The following is a 21,318-nucleotide window of genomic DNA, read 5'->3' on the forward strand; positions in this document are numbered from 1 at the left end:
TCAAGTGTTACAACCAAGTTATAACTTGGTTGTAAATCCAAACTAATATGAGAACCTCCACTGTGGATATCTTCCTGTGCCTTATAAAGGTTGGAGAAATGATCTACCCAATTATCCTCATTTATTGCGATCTCAATTCGCGCCGTATGGGTTTCGTAAGGGAAAGGGGTATTAATTACTTTCCAAAATGCGGCGGGATCTTTAGTTTTTGAGGCCTCGCAAAGGGAATCTATTGCCTCCTTATTTAGCACAGTTTTCCTTAGTTTCAGGGCCGTCTGGACCTCTGTGAAAGCGGTTGCTCCCACCACGCTCCCTGGCCTCAAGAGCTGTCTGATTCCCTGTGGTATCGTAGGCTGTCTTTCATGATAGAGCATTTTAGCGCTGAATCTCGTATTCAATTGTAATCTGTTTCGAAGCGCAACTTTAGCTCATTGAATCTGCTGCCGCCTTTAGCATTTTTGCATCGTGTGCTGCTTTGAACATTGTTTTATTTAAGCTACCGCCGCCATTAGCATTTGACATTTGTGCTGCATTGTATGCTTTGCTTTTGATTGCATCTTCCTCAGCCCAGTTTCACCTTCCCAGGAGACATTTTGTTGTGTTTGTTTTTGCCTTCCTTTGGCCCGCCTACCCTCCCCGATACCGCCTCCCAGCTGACCCGCCCACCCACGAACACTAAGCGCTCCCCCTCCTCCCTGCAGCTGTGACCGTCTGGACCTCTGTGAAAGCGGTTGCTCCCACCACGCTCCCTGGCCTCAAGAGCTGTCTGATTCCCTGTGGTATCGTAGGCTGTCTTTCATGATAGAGCATTTTAGCGCTGAATCTCGCATTCAATTGTAATCTGTTTCGAAGCTCAACTTTAGCTCATTGAATCTGCTGCCGCCTTTAGCATTTTTGCATCGTGTGCTGCTTTGAACATTGTTTTATTTAAGCTACCGCCGCCATTAGCATTTGACATTTGTGCTGCATTGTATGCTTTGCTTTTGATTGCATCTTCCTCAGCCCAGTTTCACTTTCCCAGGAGACATTTTGTTGTGTTTGTTTTTGCCTTCCTTTAGCCCGCCTACCCTCCCCGATACCGCCTCCCAGCTGACCCGCCCACGCTCCGCCCCCCCCACTTACCATTTATGTCAGATGTCCCTACGCGCAGCGTTCACGCGCAGCGATCGCGCCCCAGTCGCGCCGAAGGTGCGCCAAAGGTAAGCCCGTCTACGCCCGTCCGCGCCAAGCCCGCGCCCAGCGCCAGACCCCCTGTCCCCCGCCCCACCCACCCCACCCGCATCACATACGATACTACCTCCCTCCTAGCCCTTAACTCCGGCGGCTCCCCCACCTGCGCCCAAGCCGCTCCTGGACACACCCATGGCCCCTTCTCATGCATCTCCTGCAAGTTCGACGGCACCAAATCCATCTCCTCATCCACCCACGCGACAAAGAGACCCGACACCAACCACCTAAAATGCATCCTGCTCAACACCCGCTCAGTCCACAGACATGCCATCGACCTCTGGAATCTACTAGACACCATCTCTCCGGACGCCGCCTTCCTAACAGAAACATGGATGAACACCTCATCAGCCCCAGACATCACCATTGCCATCCCAGAAGGATACAAGATCATCCGCAAGGACCGCATCAAGCATACAGGAGGAGGCATCGCCATCGTCCACAAGAATTCCATTCACATCTCAACCAGCTCAGATGATAACCTTACCAGCGCCAAGCACCTTCACTTCCAGATCCACACCGACCCCAAAACCACACTTAGAGGCACCCTTCTCTACCGGCCCCCGGGCCCCCGTGCGCAATTCAATGACGGCATCGCTGACTTCATCACCCCACACGCCCTCCCCTCCGAGGACTACATCCTTTTGGGAGACCTCAATTTTCACCTGGAAAAGAGCAACAACAACAGCGCCAACACCCTTCTGGACAACCTCGCAAACCTCGGACTCAAACAACTTGTCACTTCCCCCACCCACATTGCAGGTCACACACTCGACTCTATCTTCACCTCCAGCAAATACGTCTCATTCAGCCACACCACAGCTCTTCATTGGACGGACCACAGCTGCGTTCACTTTTTCTACAATAAGCCCACAATCCACTACCACCCTCAACCCACCCTGCGTAGAAATTGGAACAAACTCACCATCGATCAGATCTCCTCATCGCTCCTCAAAATCCCTCCTGTCCACTCCTCAAACCCCGACCAAGCAGCCATTAACTTCACCCAATGGCTATCCAAAAGCGCCGACATCTTAGCTCCGCTGAAAAAACATCAAAACAAACTAAGCAGCAAGAAGGCCTCCTGGTTCAACGATGATCTTAAGAAATCCAAGAAACTCTGCCGCTCCCTCGAGAAAGCATGGAAAAAAGACCCAAACTCCAACACCAGAGACGCCTTCAAAAACGCCACCCGCATACACCACCAACTAATCCGGTCTGCCAAGAAAGCCGCCTTCAAAGACCGACTAGATAACAACGCTCACAATAGCAAGGAGTTATTCAACATCGTCAAAGAATTTACCAACCCATCAGCCAACTCCAACTACATCACCCCCTCTCGAAACCTCTGCGACTCCCTAGCTTCCTTCTTCCACAACAAAATTGCAGACATCCACAACAGCTTCGACAACCGACCCGAAGACCTACCCACCCAACCTTCTGCAGGAACTTCTCCCCCCTTGAACATCCTTAACGACTGGAACCCAATCTCCACTGAGGACACCACTCGCCTGATGAACTCCATCCACTCAGGATCCCCAACTGACCCATGCCCTCACCACATCTTCAACAAAGCAGACTCCATCATAGCACCACACCTCCGAGACGTCATCAACTGCTCCCTCAACTCCGCCACCTTCCCGGAAAGCTGGAAACACGCAGAACTCAGCGCCCTTCTGAAAAACCCCACAGCGGACCCCACTGAACTCAAAAACTACCGCCCCATCTCGCTCCTTCCTTTCCCGGCCAAAGTCATCGAGAAAGCTGTCAACAACCAGCTTGCCGCCTTTCTCGAAAGCAACAAATCCCTCGACCCCTCACAGTCCGGATTCCGTGCCAAACACAGTACTGAGACCGCACTCATCGCAGCAACAGATGACATTCGAACCCTACTGGACAATGGAGAAACAGTCGCCCTCATCCTCCTTGACCTCTCCGCAGCCTTCGACACAGTATGCCATAGCACCCTATTACAGCGCCTCAGTAACATTGGAATCCAAGGAAAAGCTCTGGAATGGATCACCTCGTTCCTCACCGGAAGAACTCAGAGAGTCCGTCTCCCTCCATTCAAATCAGAGGCCTCTGAAGTCATCTGCGGTGTGCCGCAAGGATCGTCACTCAGCCCCACCCTCTTCAACGTGTACATGAGCCCCCTCGCAGCCATCGTTCGCCAACACAATCTCAACAACAAAGGAGTTTATAAACAACAAAGGAGTTTATAAAGCGCCTGGTGACGCCATCACGGCGTGTCCCCGCGCTGTGGAAAGGAGTCAAGTACAGAGTAGGGAGTTACAGGGAAAACAGGTGTGTTTTTAAGCTTTTCCTGAAGGCGGTCTCCGAGTCCGCTAGTCTGATCTCCATAGGGAGAGCGTTCCATTCCCTGGCGGCCATAACCCGAAAAGAGCGGCCACCCATTCTGGCCTTCCTGATACGAGGTATAATGAGCAGGCCAGTTCCCCCAGAGCGAAGAGTTCTATTGGGCTCGTAGGGAATGGCTAAGTCATTCATATAGGGAGGAGCTTTTTGGGAGATGATCCTATGGCACATTAATAGTGCTTTAAACAGAACTCTTTTTTTTATGGGTAGCCAGTGGAGGGTATCTAGAGCAGGTTTGGAAGGAGCTCTCTTGGGAAGTCTGAGGACTAGACGTGCTGCTGTGTTCTGTAGGACTTGAAGTCTCCTGATGTTATTTTGCGATGTTCCGAGCAGCAGCACATTCCCATAGTCTATTCTAGAAGTCACTAGAGCCTGTGTCATAGTGCGCCTCGCTTCAAGAGGAAGGAGATCAAGGGTACGGTTAAGGGTCTTCAAGACCCCATAGCATTTACCGACCACCCTGTTCACGTGGCAATCGTAGGAGAGTTTGGGGTCAACCCAAATCCCCAGATTCTTGGCTGCTTCACAGGGGGTGGGTAGCGGCCCCAGACATGAAGGCCACCACTCCTTGGTCCAACTCGTATCCCTGCCTCCCATAACCAGAACCTCTGTTTTCGAGCCATTGAGCTTCAGGCAGTGTTGGGTCATCCAACCTGCCAGAGCCTGCATGCAAGATTTGAAGTTATTTGCAGAAACAGAGGGGGCTTGGGATAGGGAGATGAGAAGTTGAGTATCGTCGGCATATGAAACTAATTCAATGCCGAACGATTGAACCACTTCAGCCAGAGGGGCCATATACAGGTTGAACAAGGTAGGGCTCAGGGCAGAGCCCTGAGGCACCCCCTGTTCCAAGGCAATGCTGTCAGAGAGAGAAACACCTCTCTGAACCTGAAAGCAACGATTGGTGAGGAAAGCCTTCAACCAGCCTAAAGCTTCCTGGGTGACCCCGGCTTTATTCAGACACTGTAGCAAGATGGAGTGTGCTACAGTGTCGAACGCCGCACTCAGGTCCAGCATTATAAGTGCCATGGTCTGTCCTGCATCTACCCCTGCCCGTAGGGTTTCTGTCGCTCTCAGTAGGGCGGTTTCAGTAGAATAACCTGACCTGAATCCTGATTGGGAACTGTGAAATGCACCGTTAGATTCTAAATGGGCCATGAGTTGGCTATTAGCTATTTTCTCAGCCACCTTCGCTAAGTAGGGTAGCAGCGAGATGGGCCGAAGGTTTTCCAGAGTATCCTGACTGATATTGGGTTTTTTCTTTATCGGCAGCACAATGGCTTTTTTCCATTCCACAGGGAGGATGGCCGTAGAGAAAGAGAGTTGGAGGATGTGCCTGAAGTGACGCTCAAGGACCTCCAGACTGGCTGTGAGTATCCTGGGGGGGGCAGGGTCCCGGGGAGAACCAGACTTTATGCTCCTACAGATACTAGTTAAAGCAGTAATGTGAGGTACAGAGAAGCTGGTCAGACATTTTTTAACATGGATGAGCTCCAGATTTTCAGTGAAGTCAGAGCCTGGTGGCAGGTGGGTGGAGAAATTAGAGTAAATGGTAGTGATTTTATTAGCAAAGTATTTGGCAATATCATTGCATTTCGCCACCGAGTCATTATGGGCATTGCTCTCGTTGGTGACTACCGAGATTTCCTTAAAAATTTTAAAAAGCTCCTTAGAGGAGTTTTCTGCTTCACCTATACGGGTCTTATAGTGTAGAGCTTTAGCGGAGCGGATCAGTTTATAGTATCTCGCTTGCTCTTTTTTATAGTGGTCTTTAGCAGTGGGGCAGAAATTGACACGCCAATCTCGTTCCAGTCTTTTACAAGCGGTTTTAACATCTTGAAGTTCAGATGTAAACCATGGTGATGGTTTTCTCAATTTCTTGTTGGTCGCTGAACTCCGGATGGGAGCGGTGTCATCAAGGGCAGTAAGGATAGCATTTTTTAGGCAAGTGTAGGCGGTCTCACAGTCAGAGCCCTTGGGGGGTCCAGCCAATTCAAGCTTGTCGACAAACGTGTTAGGGTTAAAATTTTTCCACTTGCGACATCGATAGGTCTGCAAGTTTTCATTCTTGACTGCAGTTTCGGTTGCTAATATATGTAGGGGAATCACAAAATGGTCAGACCAGGGAACGGGAATTGGAGGAAGCACTTTTACTCCGTTCCAGTTACCAAATACTGGGTCGAGCAGGTGACCCTGTCTATGAGTGGGGCTTTGATGTTTAAGATCTAGCTGCAGAGAAAGTAGTTCTGCTTTTATGCTGGTGGCGTCTTTGTCCCCAGCATCATCAAAGTGTATATTCATATCACCTAGTACCAAGAGTCTAGATTTCCTTAGAGCAAGATGGGCTGTGGCCTCTATGAGGCTGCTCGTAAAGTCAAACAGTCTGCCCGGGGGTCTGTACAAGAGAATGCCAGATAGGGAGTATTTAGGACTCACTATGATAGTAAAAGATCCAGCTTCGCAGTGATCAATATTCACCGGCGAAAAAGAGCATTCTAGAGGGGCTCTGACGGCAATGGCTATTCCACCACCCCTGCCATCCTTCCTGTCGAGCCTGGCGAGGGAGTATCCTGGAGGCATCGCCTCGATGATATCAGGATCAGAATATTCACCAAGCCAGGTTTCGGTCAGGAATAGGATCTCAAGAGCTTCATCCTCAAGGAGGTGATATATTTGGATATTGTGTTTGCTTAGAGATCGACAGTTAAGTAGTGCGGCTTTTAAAACACTTTTATGGGGGTTGTCGGAAGAGCAGATGCTAGGAGTAAAATGGCACACAGAACAGTCGTGTACAGATAGCGCCTCCATAGAGTGTAAACAAGATGACATAGGGACAGGACGTAGATTGAGTAGAGTATGTTTATCATACCGTAATCGAGGGGGCTGTGGTTGACCAGGGTCTGTGGCCCCGCGCCCCGTCCGGCCGCGGACGGGCGCAGACGGGCTTGACTTCGGCTCGACTTCGGCGCGCTTCCGGCGCGCCCGCTGCACGCGTCCGCTGCGCGGTCGCTGGCCAATACACATTTATAGGCTGTAGGGGCAACTAGAGCGCTGACCATCCGCCCAAGCCCGGAAGTGCTAGGCTCCTCCTCACCCTCCGCAAACAAACGCCCAGAAATGGACGCGGCGGACCGGGGCGGGAGTCGGCAGATAGGTAGGTAAAGTATGTTACAGTCCAACAAAACAATTTTAAAATGAGGCTTAGTTCATTAGCATTAAAAGGACGCTGAAATCAGCGCTAAACAAAATGAGCTGTAAGATTTGTCAGCGCGAGCGGATAGAGCCTGCCACTGCCACCGGCAAGACTCCTTTCCACAGCGCGACTGCAGGAACCAGGTGGTTAAATACAATTAGCCTACAGCGCAACTAGAGCGCTGACCATCCGCCCGAGCCCGGAAGTGCTAGGCTCCTCCTCACCCTCCGCAAACAAACGCCCAGAAATGGACGCGGCGGACCGGGGCGGGAGTCGGCAGATAGGTAGGTAAAGTATGTTACAGTCCAACAAAACAATTTTAAAATGAGGCTTAGTTCATTAGCATTAAAAGGACGCTGAAATCAGCGCTAAACAAAATGAGCTGTAAGATTTGTCAGCGCGAGCGGATAGAGCCTGCCACTGCCACCGGCAAGACTCCTTTCCACCTCCATCCACAGCATCTCCTACGCTGACGACACCCAACCGATCCTCTCACTCACCAAGAACCCCAACACCGCCAAAAACAACTTACACGAAGGAATGAAAGAAGTAGCCGAGTGGATGAAGCACAGCCGTCTGAAACTGAACTCAGACAAAACAGAAGTCCTAATCTTAGGTACCTCCCCCTCCGCCTGGGACGACTCTTGGTGGCCAGTAGCCCTTGGAAAATGCACCCATCCCGACAGACCACGCACGGAACCTGGGCGTCATCCTAGACTCCTCACTATCAATGACCAGACAAGTCAACGCTGTCTCATCATCCTGCTTCAACATTCTTCGCATGCTCAAAAAAACATTTCGCTGGATCCCCACCGAAACTAGAAAAACGGTCACTCACGCACTGGTCACGAGTCGCCTGGACTACGGAAACACCCTTTACGCCGGTCCCACCGCAAAACTCCAGAAAAAACTCCAACGCATCCAGAACGCCTCAGCCAGGCTCATTCTTGATATCCCGCGTAAAGAACACATCTCTGGTCACCTGAAAAACCTCCACTGGCTCCCCATAAATAAGAGGATTACCTTCCGCCTCTTAACCCACGCACACAAAGCACTCTACGAACTTGGACCCGAATGCCTCAACACACGACTGTCCTTCTACACCCCCTCCCGTCAGCTACGATCCTCCAACCAAGCCCTGGCCACTGTTCCTCGCATCAACAAAGCCACCATGGGAGGTAGATCCTTCTCCTACTTGGCAGCCAAAACCTGGAACTCTCTTCCCACTCACCTTCGGCTTACTCAGAACCACCTAGCATTCAGAAAACAACTTAAAACTTGGATATTCGACAAGTAATTCTCCCCCCTTCCTCAAGCGCCTTGAGACCCTATGGGTATGTAGTGCGCTATATAAATTTCTGACTTGACTTGACTTGATTATATGCGGACCTGCATGCTCTTATTTCACCTATATCCCTGGGGCATCTGTGTACTGCCTGTTTTAAATTTTTCAGCGCCCTGGTACATGCATTATCAAACCAACTCTTGGGTCCCTTACCTCTACGTTTTGCCTCCACCCTTAGGCTATTTTTTATATTTGTAGCTATTATATCAAAGTGCTCAATTATTTCATCATTATTAGAGTTATCACCCAAACAGATCCTGAAACTATTAGAGCACGCCTCCCAGAGTTCCTTAAAGAAGGTTGCGGGGACTACTTTTCTCCAATTGAGTGTGTACCCATTTTGTCTCCCAAGGACAACATCAACCGCTGTCTCAACAAGAGGCGCGGCCGTAGATGGGTCTGGGAACAAATCTGCTACCTTAAGGCATTGGGGAAGATGGTCACTTATGGGCAATTGGATATTTGTAACCCCCAACACTCTGTGATTAAGATTACTGGAGGAGATAATAAAGTCAATAGTTGACATTAAGCCTCTACCAACAAAGGTCGGAGCAAAGGGTGTGGGTTTTAGGGCTGATTCATTAGCAAACCCTAAATCAAACATAAATAATAATTCGTTAAGCAGGTCCCCCATCAGAGTGTGATCGAAGTGAGTCAGATACGTATCTCTCTCTGTCATTAGGCCACATAGGCCCTGACTCCCTTTGGTACATAGTGAACAATTAAAATCCCCCCCCCCATAAAATTACCAGTTCTCTGTCATTTTTGTCTACCTCTAACTGGACTTCCTCCTTGAGCTGCTTCATCACAACCACAATTTCTTCCCTCGGGACATTATTGTAAAAGTTAATAATCAGCACCTTAGCTCCTTTAAAATTTCTTAAGATTATGAGCTGAAAATAACTAGAATATGAGTAGCAGTGAGCTTGTTTGATTTTAAGTTGGTTTGAAACAAACGTAGTCAAACCACCCTTTGCTCTACCAAAATGGCCTCCAACAGCTGGGGTAAAGAAGGTTCTATAACCATTTACATGGATTGAGTCCTGAGTCCATGTTTCTTGCAAAGCCACTATATCCTGGCCACTCATTACAGACTCCCAGGCTGGGTTAGTGATTTTTTCCCTCAACCCTGCTACATTCCAAAACAACAGTGCACAAAGGTCACTCTTTACCTGTATCGGGCCATTTCCTGTGTGTTCCCCACTCCCATTTTTATCACCTACGATAGATTGCATCTGCTCCCAAATATCACTGTCGCATGGTGTCAATCTATCGGGAGTGGAGGTCTTATGTAATGTGGGCAATTCTTGAGATAACTCAATGGAAGCCTCAATACTATTAGGGAGAACCCCACCCTTAATAAGAGCTTGAAGAACTGGGGGAGAGGGATTTTTCCCAGCCACGTTTTCTTGGGGTATCTGAGCTTGCTGTCAATCTCCCCCCTCCAGACCAGAGCAAATCTGGAAGCGGTTTTGGATTGGTAGATTGTACCTGTGTGGAAGCAATTCTTTATTATTCCATGGTCTACCTTGAGTGAGGTTGGGCTCCAGATATGGTGGATATTGATTATTAGGAGGGGGGTATTGATAGACTTGTAGCATGTAAAGTATTAAACCTACAACTGGTCTTCACAGTAAAACCCTTTCCTGCAGGTTCAAGCGACTGTTGCCATTTATTCACAGTGCATCATCTCTTTGGCAGTGAGAATAGAAGGGGTTTAGGAAGACCTCCTAAAAGCACACAAACAAGACACTTCAGTAAGTCTCCAAGAAACACACTTTCCTCGCGCAATATTTCTGTACATTTCATGACGAAGTAAGGACAGTGATCTTGTAAAAGACTGGCATAAGCAAGATTAACATCAGATCAAAGACACTCATCCATGCTCAGGGAATAAATGGGTATCACATACTCTAGTTTGCTAATCATGATTTGATGATGTAAAATAAACATAAATTGACACAGCAGAAGTCCATGCTTTATTTCTACAAGCACTGAGTGGTATTCACTTGAAGGGATCCTCCATTATAGAATATTTGGAACTGAACTAGTGGGCCAGGTGATGCCAAGCCCCCCACTGTACCTTGTTCCTCGCAGAAGGCCCAGGTCCTGTGGCAGTTCTAATTCTCCCATTTGTTCCTGTTTTATCTACTCAATTGTAAAATGAGTCTACGATTCCATCTATGCAGGTCTGGCAGCTAACTAGTAACTCCTTTCTCCTATCTGAGGGAGTGGATAGGCTGGCTACCTTTAGCAGCACCAGCCAGTGGAGAGAGCAGGAAATTTGTGGTGCAGTTGGTAGCCAAAATCTCCTTACATGCCTCTTGGCTACCAGGTCACATGTAAATGTAAATGTGTTTGTATTTATATAGCGCCTTCTACCCAGAGGTCTCGTAGCACTGTATTCATACCGCTGTGGAACCCTTCCTGGCTTTCCTGTGAGATGTCCACTCCTGGGCACCCCCAAGGTGAAACCAGGCACCCAAGCGCTGCTGGGGCCATTGTGGAGATTAAGCAAGCTATTGCCCAGAGTCACAGAGTGGGACCCATGATTAGACTAGGCACCGAGGCGAGAATTATCAGGTCTGGGGAGATTGAGTCTAAGAGCCGCAGAGGCGGGAATTGAACCCTGGTCCCGGGCCAGACCTCTGCATCAGGGTCTGCCGCTCTAACCATTGAGCCACGCTTCTCCACATTATGGTTCAGTTCCGAGAACTTTATTTACTGAGTATCATTGCATAACTGTTTATGCTTTTTACAGTGATTCAAACATGTCAAGTGGATTTGTAGTGCTCTTGAAGTAAAATTAAATGGAGGCATGACAATGTAAAGCTTTTGAGACCTTTGTTTAGTCTTCTATCACCATGACTCCAGGCTGTTAGTGCATGGGAATCTACTCCATCTCTATCTATGGGACTAAGATAAAAGAGCAGGATGTGGGTGCCTGTGGCTGAAGGACATGGATTGGTTATTTTTCTCTATGTCCTGGCCAATGGTACTGGCACACTATTTACCTATGCCAATGCTTCAGGGGCTTTAGAGGTTGATCATACCTTTTTTAATGGATTCCAGCCATCAGCTCTAGCATATCAGTACTTCGCCATCTCAGTTCTTTCCATGCTAGGAACTTTCTTCTTTTCATTTCTACAGATCACACTTGCTACTATCTAATGTCCACCACATTAGCAATTATTTTACGAGTTTAAGCTTGTGTTGCATTACAATCTTAGGACGGCATGTTCTGGTCCTGGATCTGACGGCAAAGATCAACAAGGGGCAGAAAACACTGTCATGGCAAATGATCACTTCCTTCCTTTCAACTAATCTGAGACTTGTAGAGGAGAAATGAAAAAGAGAGATGGGGAAAAACAAGTAAGGAATACTGAGAAGACTGCAAGAAGATTTTGGTTTTGGTAAAATAGAAGAAAGAACTTTGCTGGCACAGAGAGTGAAGGGGTCCATGCTGCCCGTGAGAATGCAAGCGGTTTTCCACCTGCTGTTGAGGCCAAACAATACACTTCCTTTTTCTTCCTGGTTTCCTACACGCAATTAGTTACTCTTTCTACCTTAGACTGATGAAGCCCTTTTGTACAACAAACTTGGAATAGGGAGAAAGAATGCTCTAGGGATGTTGGTTCACATGATTTACTTGTTCATTCAAACAGTTCACACCTCTAGACATTGCAGAAGTTGCCTGATGTTCAAAGTCATTGCTGAATTTGCCTGACGTCCAGTCATTGCTAAAGTTGCCTGACATTTAAAGACATTGGAGAAGGTGCCCGACATTCAGTCATTGCTGAAGTTGCTTGACTTTCAAAGGCATTGCTGAAGTTGCCTGACTTTCAAAGGCATTGCTGAAGTTGCCTGACTTTCAAAGGCATTGCTGAAGTTGCCTGACTTTCAAAGGCATTGCTGACGTTGCCTGCTGTTCAAAGGCATTGCTGAAGTTGCCTGATGGTCAAAAGCATTGCTGAAGTTGCCTGACTTTAAAAGGCATTGCTGAATTGCCTGATGTTCAAAGCTATTGCAGAAGTTGCCTGACGTTTAAAGACATTGCAGAAGTTGCCTGACGTTCAATGTCATTGCTGACGTTGCCTGACATTCAAAGTCATTGCTTAAGTTGCCAGACATTTTAAGTCATTGCTTAAGTTGCCTGACATTGACATTCAAAGACATTGCTGAAGTTGCCTGACATTCTAAGTCATTGCTTAAGTTGCCTGACAATCAAAGACATTGCTGAAGTTGCCTGGCATTTGAAGTCATCGATGACATTGCCTGACATTTACATTCAAAGTCATTGCTGAAGTTGCCTGACATCCAAAGTCATTGCTGAAGTTGCCAGACGTTCAAAGACATTGCTGAAGTTGTCTGGCATTGACAGTCAAAGACATTGCTGAAGTTGTCTGGCATTGACAGTCAAAGACATTGCTGAAGTTGCCTGATATTCAAAGTCATTTTTGAAGTTGCCAGATGATCAAAGTTAATGCTGAATTTGCCTGACATTGACATTCAAAGACATTGCTAAAGTTGCCTGACATTGACATTCAAAGTCACTGCTGAATTTGCCTGACATTGACATTCGAAGTCATTGTTGCAGTTGCCAGATGTTCAAAGTAATTGCTGTAGTTGCTTGACATTGACATTTAAAGACATTACTGAGGTTGCCTGACATTCAAAGTCATTGTTGAAGTTACCAGATGTTCAAAGCCATTGCTGAAGTTGCCTAAGATTCATTACAGAAGGCCCTAAGCATACTCTCTGCTCAGATTTTCCCCTTATCTCCCTCATACCCCATTTTCCAAGGACGACTGCAAACAAAAGCTAAGAAATAACTTACATGTAACTTCGATGGCTTTCCGGCAGTAGGACTGTTTTGCTGTAAAATTCACTACCATATCCGACTCATTCGCACTGCTAAACGCATACCTACAGAAAGCAAAGACAGAAAAAAAGGAACTCTTTAACCGGCTTGTGGTCTCACAGACCTTGTACAGATTAGTCAGAACCCATTACATAAACAAGTATACGCTGAGTCACCTAAAGGCGGAAACACAATGGAGGAATGTAGCGCCACATTCTTGGTGATGAACCGCATTTCCCTCACACACGTGCCACTTGTTTCTAAAATTATATAAAAAATGGCTGCTTTGGCAGCTTGTTCTTTCAGGAGCAGATGGCCAGATGTGATTCAGTCTTCACAATATGAAAAGGAAGCTGCACATGCCGTCCAAAGTACAGCAGTGTTTTGCTTAGTCATAATGTAGCCCGAGTCTCCATGTTGATAACAGGATTGTCCTTCAGAGGACCCCAAAGGAAACAATAGCCTTGAAGCTGACTCATAGATGACTAAAGTAAGTGGAAGTTATTTATATCATGTTAATAATAATGCTATGCGTGGATAGTACATAAGGTGGTAAGATGACACATTGAGCTGAACACTCACCGCTAAAACCTGCTGTGCTCTAGATGTCACAGGTTTAAATCCCTGCAGGAAACTAAACTTGGCCTTTCATCATTCCCAGGCCGGTAAATGGAGAACCATTAAATCGGTTGATAGTAAGGCTGGGTATTCATTTAATTTCATTTACAGGTTAAAAAGCATGCTTTTGAATAACTAACTTTCTTAATCACCATTTTGCTCTTTATGCCTATGCCAGTTCATGTTTCTTTCTCATTCTATTACGGAGGGCCCTCTGCCAGTGTCCTGTGCCATCACCACCTGTCTCCTGCAAAATGGGGTTTGCCCTGGTAATCCTACCGCATCCAGGCAAGGAATACATTCTGGAAACGAACTGAGATGCAGAGGAACAGATACACAAATAGTTCTATAATGGGAAGAAAATATATTAGTCCTTAGCCAGGAGTCCTAAATCTCTAAAATGTTATTTCTTTTGTTATCAATCCAATACCGACTTCAAAAATTGTTGTCAAAAACCTATTTTTTTTCTAGTTTTTACCACAAAACACATAAAGACAAATATACAATAATACATACATACACAAATACCCAATCTTGCCTGCCCATTATATTTACATTCGGATGCAAAAGAAAAGAAATTCAAGAAAAGCAATCCGAAAAAGAAAAAAAAGGAAATCCATTACACTTTAGAGGGATACATCAACGCTCCACTTTGTTTAAGGAACGTGTAAATAATAATCTTTTATGCCTTAATCATAATCTGTTGGAGTCCTCCATGATGTAGGGTCAACACGTTTAGGCCCATTCATTCAAGCCTCATCAGGATGAGGGAGACAAGAAATGGTGATACCAAGTAAATGAGTAACCAACTGTAGCTGAAATCCCAAAGTCTTCAAAAAGTGTTACTATTGGAAATGGTCCGTGCCTAATTGTCAAAAGTCCCATATGTGAAGGTTGTGCGCTCAAAGGGATATCAAAATGTATCACGTTCTGCTCCACATGGTTGTTTAATTACTTCCACTGGGAGAGCTACTCGGAAAAGATTTCAGCGGTGTCCTCTGTTTCAGGAATCCGATCACTGAGGATGCTGCTGAAATCTCTCCTGAGTAGCCGTCCCCCGCAGAAGTAATTAAATGACCAGGCGGAGCAGAACTGGCTTTGTTTTGATATCCCTTTGAGCGCACAACCTTCACATACGGGACTTTCGACCAATAGCAGCGAACCCTTTCCACTAGTTATGCAGGCTGCGCTACGGTTGTGGTCACAGCAACAGTGACTATAAGGAGGACCCCAGAAGGAGCCCCCCCCGCCCCCCCCTGTATTTTTCACACTTTTTGAAGACTTTGGGATATCAGCTACAGTTGGTTACTAATTTTTCTTGGTATCACCATTTCTTGTCTTCCATCGTCCTGATGAGGCCCGAATGAATGGGCGGAAACGTGGCAACCCTACAAAATGGAGGAGTCCAACAGATTATGATTAATGCTTTAAAGATTATTGTTTACACGTTCCTTAAACTAAGTGGAGGGTTGATGCATCCCCTCGAATGTGTATTGGATTACCTTTTTGTTCTTTTTCGGAATGCTTTTCTAGAATTACGTTTCTTTCGCATCCGTATGTAAATATAACGGGCAGGAAAGATTGGGTATTTGTATATGTATGTATTTTGATATATTTCTCATTATGTCTTTAGTGGTAAAAACTAGATTTGGAGTCGGAATTGGATTGATAACAAAATAAATACAATTGTAGAGATTTAGGCCTCAAGTCTAGGGACTTATATATTTTTTTCCTTCAATGAACTATTTGCGTATCTGTTCCTCTACATCTCTGTTCGTTTCCAGAGTCACCACCTGCATCAGCACCATGCTGAATCCAGCCTGTAATCTGATTGGTCTAAACTTGCTGCAGAGGTGCGAACCGCATCCAGCAGCAGGCGGTTACAGCACAGGGTCCTGGAGAAAGATGAGGTCGGATACAGAAATAGGGATACAAATGCGGAATTGCTTGTTGAAAAGCAGAGATCATGAAAAGGAAGAAAAGACCGACACAAATAGGCAAGAGGGCACAGAGACAGCAAAACAAAAGTGGAGAGGTTACAGAAACAGCCTTAAAAAAGACTGAGAGGAAAAGGAGACTACGGAAGAGATACGAGAGATAGTGAGCCTTCAAGGGATACATAGTCGCGAAAACCCACCCTTCAAGTGCAAAAATGTATCTTTCGGGTCACATGCCTTTGTGATGTCTGCTTTCCTACAATCAATTTTTCACTCGTATCCCTACTTCCCTATCCGACCTCATTTCCTTCTCCAGGGCGCTGTGTTGCCACCTGATACTCACAGCCTGCTGCTGGATGCGGTTCTGACATCTGCAGCAAATGTTAAAACCTAGATGCCCCTTCACCACTGTGATTTCTAAAATTATCTAAATGTTCTCACTTCATAAAATGAAATTGTAGCAGTAGCAGTCACAGTACAAGGTAAATTATTTTACAGCTTCTTTTGTGAATGGAAAACAAAATAAGTTCCTAAATGACATTGACTTAAAAAAGCTCTTCCTTTAGGTCCCTGCCTAGACCTAAACAACATGCAAACATACTGAATTCACCACAAAACTCAAACAATAAAACAAATGCCAGACAGGCATTCCCTCGTTGGTCTAGGACTTACCCAAATTTGGTTTCAGTGCACCGCCTTCTGACAAGGAAGGCCACATATACAGTTGCCAGAATGAGGAGCACGCCACAGACAAGTCCTAAGACGATGGAGAGGGAGTCTGTGCGGGCCGATGCTGGGGTGGAAGAAGATTCAAAAGCTATTAAACCTGGTGGAATAGGAGACAATTCAGTTCAATGAGTCTGATCAATCATCACAACTAACATTCAAGACAGCTCATCCTGACTTGCAAAGAGTCAAGCTCATTAGGGTGTCATTCAGTGCGTGTGTGCAGAGTTTAATTTATGCCAGTTGTGACAGTGGTGGAGCAAACACTCATTGCTGTGGACCAGACTTATTTACATCACCAGGCAGCGCAAGAGAGAGAAAGGCAGAAAAGGGACAAAAAGTAAGGAAGAGACAGGAACAGTGACAAAGGAAGACAGCTGGGCTATAAAAACAAACCTACAAGAGAAGATAAAGAAACAGGAAGTGTAGGGTGGTGGAAGAAAGAGGCATGAGGTGTAATCAAAGGAAGAAAGAGTCATGAGGTGAATCAAAGGAAGAAAGAAGCATGAGGTGAAATCAATCAAAGAAAGAGGCATGAGGTGGAATCAAAGGAATAAAGAGGCCTGAGGTGGATTCTAAGGAAGAAAGAGGTATGAGGAGAAATCAATCACAGAGAGAGGCATGAGGTGGAATCCAAGGAATAAAGAGGCCTGAGGTGGAATCAAAGGAAGAAATAGGCAATTGGTGAAATCAGTCAAAGAAAGAGGCATGAGGTGAAATCAGTCAAAGAAAGAGGCATGAGGTGGAATCAAAGGAAGAAAGAGGCATGAGGTGGAATCAAAACTAACAGCCTTGTTGTTTGGCAACCCTGGCATTCAGTGGGGGGCTTAAAAAAAAGCTTTGTACCCATACACTTTATTTTTACCCATCTTTGCCTTCTCCCTGTTGTACCCTTTCCTCTCTCTCAAAGGCTGATGATGAAAAATATGCCGGAGTCCCCAAATAGGAGTGTTGGTGCCCACCCGCTGCAACCACCTACACAAATTAAACACTGTTCAGATTCAAAGCATTTTTGTGTTTGGCGTTTGTACAGCACGTAGATCACTTTACTGCCCATGGAGACTCAAGAGCTTAAGGACTGCATAAGCTGTTTACTACAGATTATTGTATATGGTCTAACTTTTGTGATGCCATTTGAAATGTATTATTATGAATCTGGATTTTTGTTCTATACTTTGTAGAATTACAGCCTTCAGGACTCCGAACAAGGTCATGGTAGGTAGGCCACGATGAGGTTATGGCAGTGAGGTGCTGACATCCAGATCAGACACATTTTAAGGAAGTAGAGAAAGTTTATTGTACAGTTAATAAAAACCATTACAAATATATAAAAAATACCAGAATTTGAAAGTAAAATGTGAACTTCTACTTCACATTTTAAGGATTTTAGGGGCCCTGGGCCAAACATAATTAGTGGTGCCCTGCTCGGAACAGTTTTGAATTAATGATCCAATGTCAGCTCTTCCATGCCCTCTGTAGCCAGGTCACTGACAGTGCACAGGCACAGAGGTCCAAATTCTAAGGGGCAGATTTACAAGCCCCTTGCGACACATTTACGCTACAGTTGCATCACTTCTGTGATGCAGCAGTGGCGTAAACCATGTGCCATGTTGCGCCGTATTAACAACGCGATGCATCTACGAATACCTGTCATTTTGTAAACCCCTGCGCCACATGAAACCTGCATCAGGTTTCATGTGGCCGTTCCAGCGCAGGGTGGGCGTACCCTCGCAGGTACGCCTTGTAAAAGTGAGGCAGTGAAATCTACCACATTTTACTGAGTCACTTTTACGGCCATGCTGCATCCAAACCCTGCACCGGCTTGAAGCAGGCATAAGGAGTGATGCAACATGTTAGGCATAGAGCACCCCCGAGCCTTGCTGGATCCGTGTTGCACTTGCGACGCGACTCCAGCAATGCGCAGCATTTCCGCCAGGGGATGTAACATGCATATGTTCATCCGTGCATCACGGCGGTGAATCAGTGGTGGCGCACGGGTGGTTTTGCATGTCGCAAGTGTTCTGGTGCATTCATGCTGATTTGCAGAGATGTGCCAGACCTTGTAAATCTGCCCCCAAATGTATTCACATCTAATATTCAGGGGTAGTGAAGTGCTTTCAATATTATAATACAGCAGCAGCTCACAAACTTTATTGCAAATAATGTTTGTAACCCCCATACATTTCTCATATGTGATGTCCAGTTTCCATCCCCCAAAACCTTTTTTATGGCTGTTGAATGGTTTTAAAAACAAACAAAAGTGCAAAACGTCTGTGATCGACTCACATACATCACCCACATAAAAAATAAATGTAAAGAAAAATTGTATTTAAAACAATCTGTTTAAGAATTATTTAATGACATCAGGGCAAGACTCTCTGCAGTACACAGCTGGCTCTATCAGGGGGTCCCTGAAAGGCTGGGATCCGGGGCTAAGGCCCACTTTGCCCATGCCTTCAAACGTCTCTGATCCCGTTGTATATCCAAATATCAAATACAAAATAATCGATCTGCACCACTATCAACAGTAAAGCTTTGATTTGCACAATATCGTCAACGTAAGCATATTTATGGGAGTGTAGCTTTACTAGCAGAATCCACAACTACCTATCTCAATGATATTGTGCTAAAAATGAAGTTGATATTGTTGCACTTCGATTATTAAAAGTCAATATTAAGGTATCACCTTGTGCCATACATTCCATTTCATGGTGTGCACATTCGAAAACCTCAGAAACCAAACCAATAGGAAAATATAATAGTAAATAATGCATATTTCACTGACAACTGTGCCAAAGAAGCATAATACAATTCACCCCATATGATTAAAGCGAACAGTTTAGTGATATTAAAGAAAAACGATACAAACTTGTTTCAATACAGATCTTAGCTACTGTCTCTAAATTCATAATTTATTTTACAGTCATGGTTTTCATGTAGTGGCGTGGTTAATACTGATTACATATACCTGGAACTGCGATATCTGGGCAACTTTCATTTACCAGGGATATGGGGCAATAATATAGACAATTTGCACTGGTGAAGAAAAGAGGGCACATTTACTTTAACCAGGTTTGCTTCTTGTGTTGTTGGAAATGAAGTAAATGGCCTTTACACCATGAGAAACATGACTCCATCTAATTTTATGCTTTCTATGATGAGTTTACAAAATGTGAAATTGAGACAATGCCTTTCCTCCTCTTTTCAGCTGTGAAAGGCAGGACGAGGTTAGGGGTCACATCAGTGAGCTCTATATTGTGTCACGATAGTGGCACAAATAGTTTTTGGCCCATTGTGTATCCCAAATGTAGCATAAACAGTGTCCGACTGGTCTGTCGGGCACTGTGGCACTGGCAGATGGGCTAGCCTAAAATGGCCAGTGTGTGGCCTTGTATTTTCGGTCCTTTTGCAACTCTTACACTGGCAGTTTCAAGCCAGACCACCTGGCAGTGCCAGAATGCCCGAAAGGCCAATTCAAAACTGACATAAAAGGTGCAATTGGTTAGCTCTGTTTTTGCCCTGGTGTAAAGCTGGTGTAATATTGCCACTGTAGGCTGCCCCAGATTATTTTGAACATAAACCTGATGATGTAGTATGCAAGCTTTCTGATGCAGAGGGTGGGACCGGAATAAGTCGCAAAGAGAGCACCCAAGGTTTTTTTAAAGAAAGGAACATAAAGTGTATTTTCTCTAGAGGGATGGATATTTACCAGCCAGATTGCTCACTTCTGCTCCTTTACAAATGTCTGGGATGCGCGTCAGCAAAGTTAGGTTCCTCTGTTCTACAGAATTGTACAGTACTGTCACAAACAATATCAGCACCCCACAGCAAGTAGTAGTGGTTAAAACCAGCACGCTCTGAGTCATTATGAAGCTGGCAATGCCACAACTGGATGAGAGGTCTCATGTTTTTCAGAAGGAAGTGATGCAGCCTACAAAAGCAAGACACACACTTACGGTGAAGTGATTAGGACCTTCCCGTGATACACTGTGGAATTAAAAATCATAATAAAAATATTTTTTTTAAATAAAAATAAAAATGAAGGACAGTTCATTGCTACTCTTCAACATCGTGAAAGAGCTCTCCAACCCCAACGCCGGAAACAACGACATCACCCCTTCGCAAGACCTCTGCAATTCCCTCGCTTCCTACTTCCACAACAAGATCGCGGACATACACGACAGCTTCAGTACTCAACCGACGCACGCCACGACCGCAGGACCTCCACCCACCACCACCCTCCGCGCCTGGACCCCGGTCAACACCGAAGACACCGTCCACACGATGAACTCCGTCCACTCCGGATCTCCAACCGACCCCTGCCCTCACCATGTCTTCAACAAAGCCGACGCTGTCATCGCACCCCACCTGCGGGACATCATCAACACCTCATTCGACACCGCCACCTTCCCCGAGAGCTGGAAGCACGCCAAACTCAGCGCTCTACTGAAGAAACCTACAGCAGACCCCACCGAACTCAAGAATTACCGCCCCATCACGCTACTCCCGTTTCCAGCCAAAGTCATCGAGAAGACCGTCAACAAACAGCTGGCCACCTTCCTCGAGACGAATGGATCCCTCGACCCATCGCAGTCCGGATTCCGTGCCAACCACAGCACCGAGACCGCCCTCATCGCCGCCACCGACGACATCCGAGCCCTGATGGACAACGGGGAAACAGCGGCCCTCATCCTCCTAGACCTCTCCGCGGCTTTCGACACGGTCTGCCACCGCACCCTAGTGCAGCGCCTCAGCAACGTCGGAATCCAGGAGAAGGCGCTGGAATGGATCGTCTCCTTTCTCGACGGAAGAACACAAAGAGTCCGCCTACCACCGTACAAGTCAGAGGCCACCAAAGTCATCTGCGGCGTCCCTCAAGGATCCTCACTGAGCCCGACTCTCTTCAACGTCTACATGAGCCCCCTCGCGGGCCATCGCACGCCAACACAACCTCAACATAATCTCCTACGCCGACGACACCCAGCTGAGCCTCTCCCTGACCAACGACCCCGCCGCCGCCAGAGCCAACCTGCAC

At 46.2% G+C, this 21,318-nt stretch overlaps 1 protein-coding gene across 5 annotated transcripts in view; it reads right to left on the reverse strand.

The window, feature by feature from the left end:
* Nucleotides 1-21,318, reverse strand: part of MERTK (MER proto-oncogene, tyrosine kinase) — a 366,926-nt gene that overhangs the window by 89,546 nt on the left and 256,062 nt on the right. For 3 of the 5 annotated variants that reach the window (XM_086927212.1, XM_086927210.1, XM_086927214.1), the window contains 2 exons: nucleotides 16,230-16,383; nucleotides 12,979-13,067 (listed from right to left, as the gene is read on the reverse strand). In XM_086927212.1, the coding sequence (XP_086783338.1) occupies nucleotides 12,979-13,067; nucleotides 16,230-16,383 (243 nt within the window). The remainder of the gene's footprint in view (nucleotides 1-12,978; nucleotides 13,068-16,229; nucleotides 16,384-21,318) is intronic. The other 2 variants (XM_086927213.1, XM_086927211.1) reach the window with 1 other exon arrangement.

This window comes from Lissotriton vulgaris, chromosome 6 (genome assembly GCF_964263255.1).
Source record: "Lissotriton vulgaris chromosome 6, aLisVul1.2, whole genome shotgun sequence".
Taxonomy (NCBI): Eukaryota; Metazoa; Chordata; class Amphibia; order Caudata; family Salamandridae; genus Lissotriton; species Lissotriton vulgaris.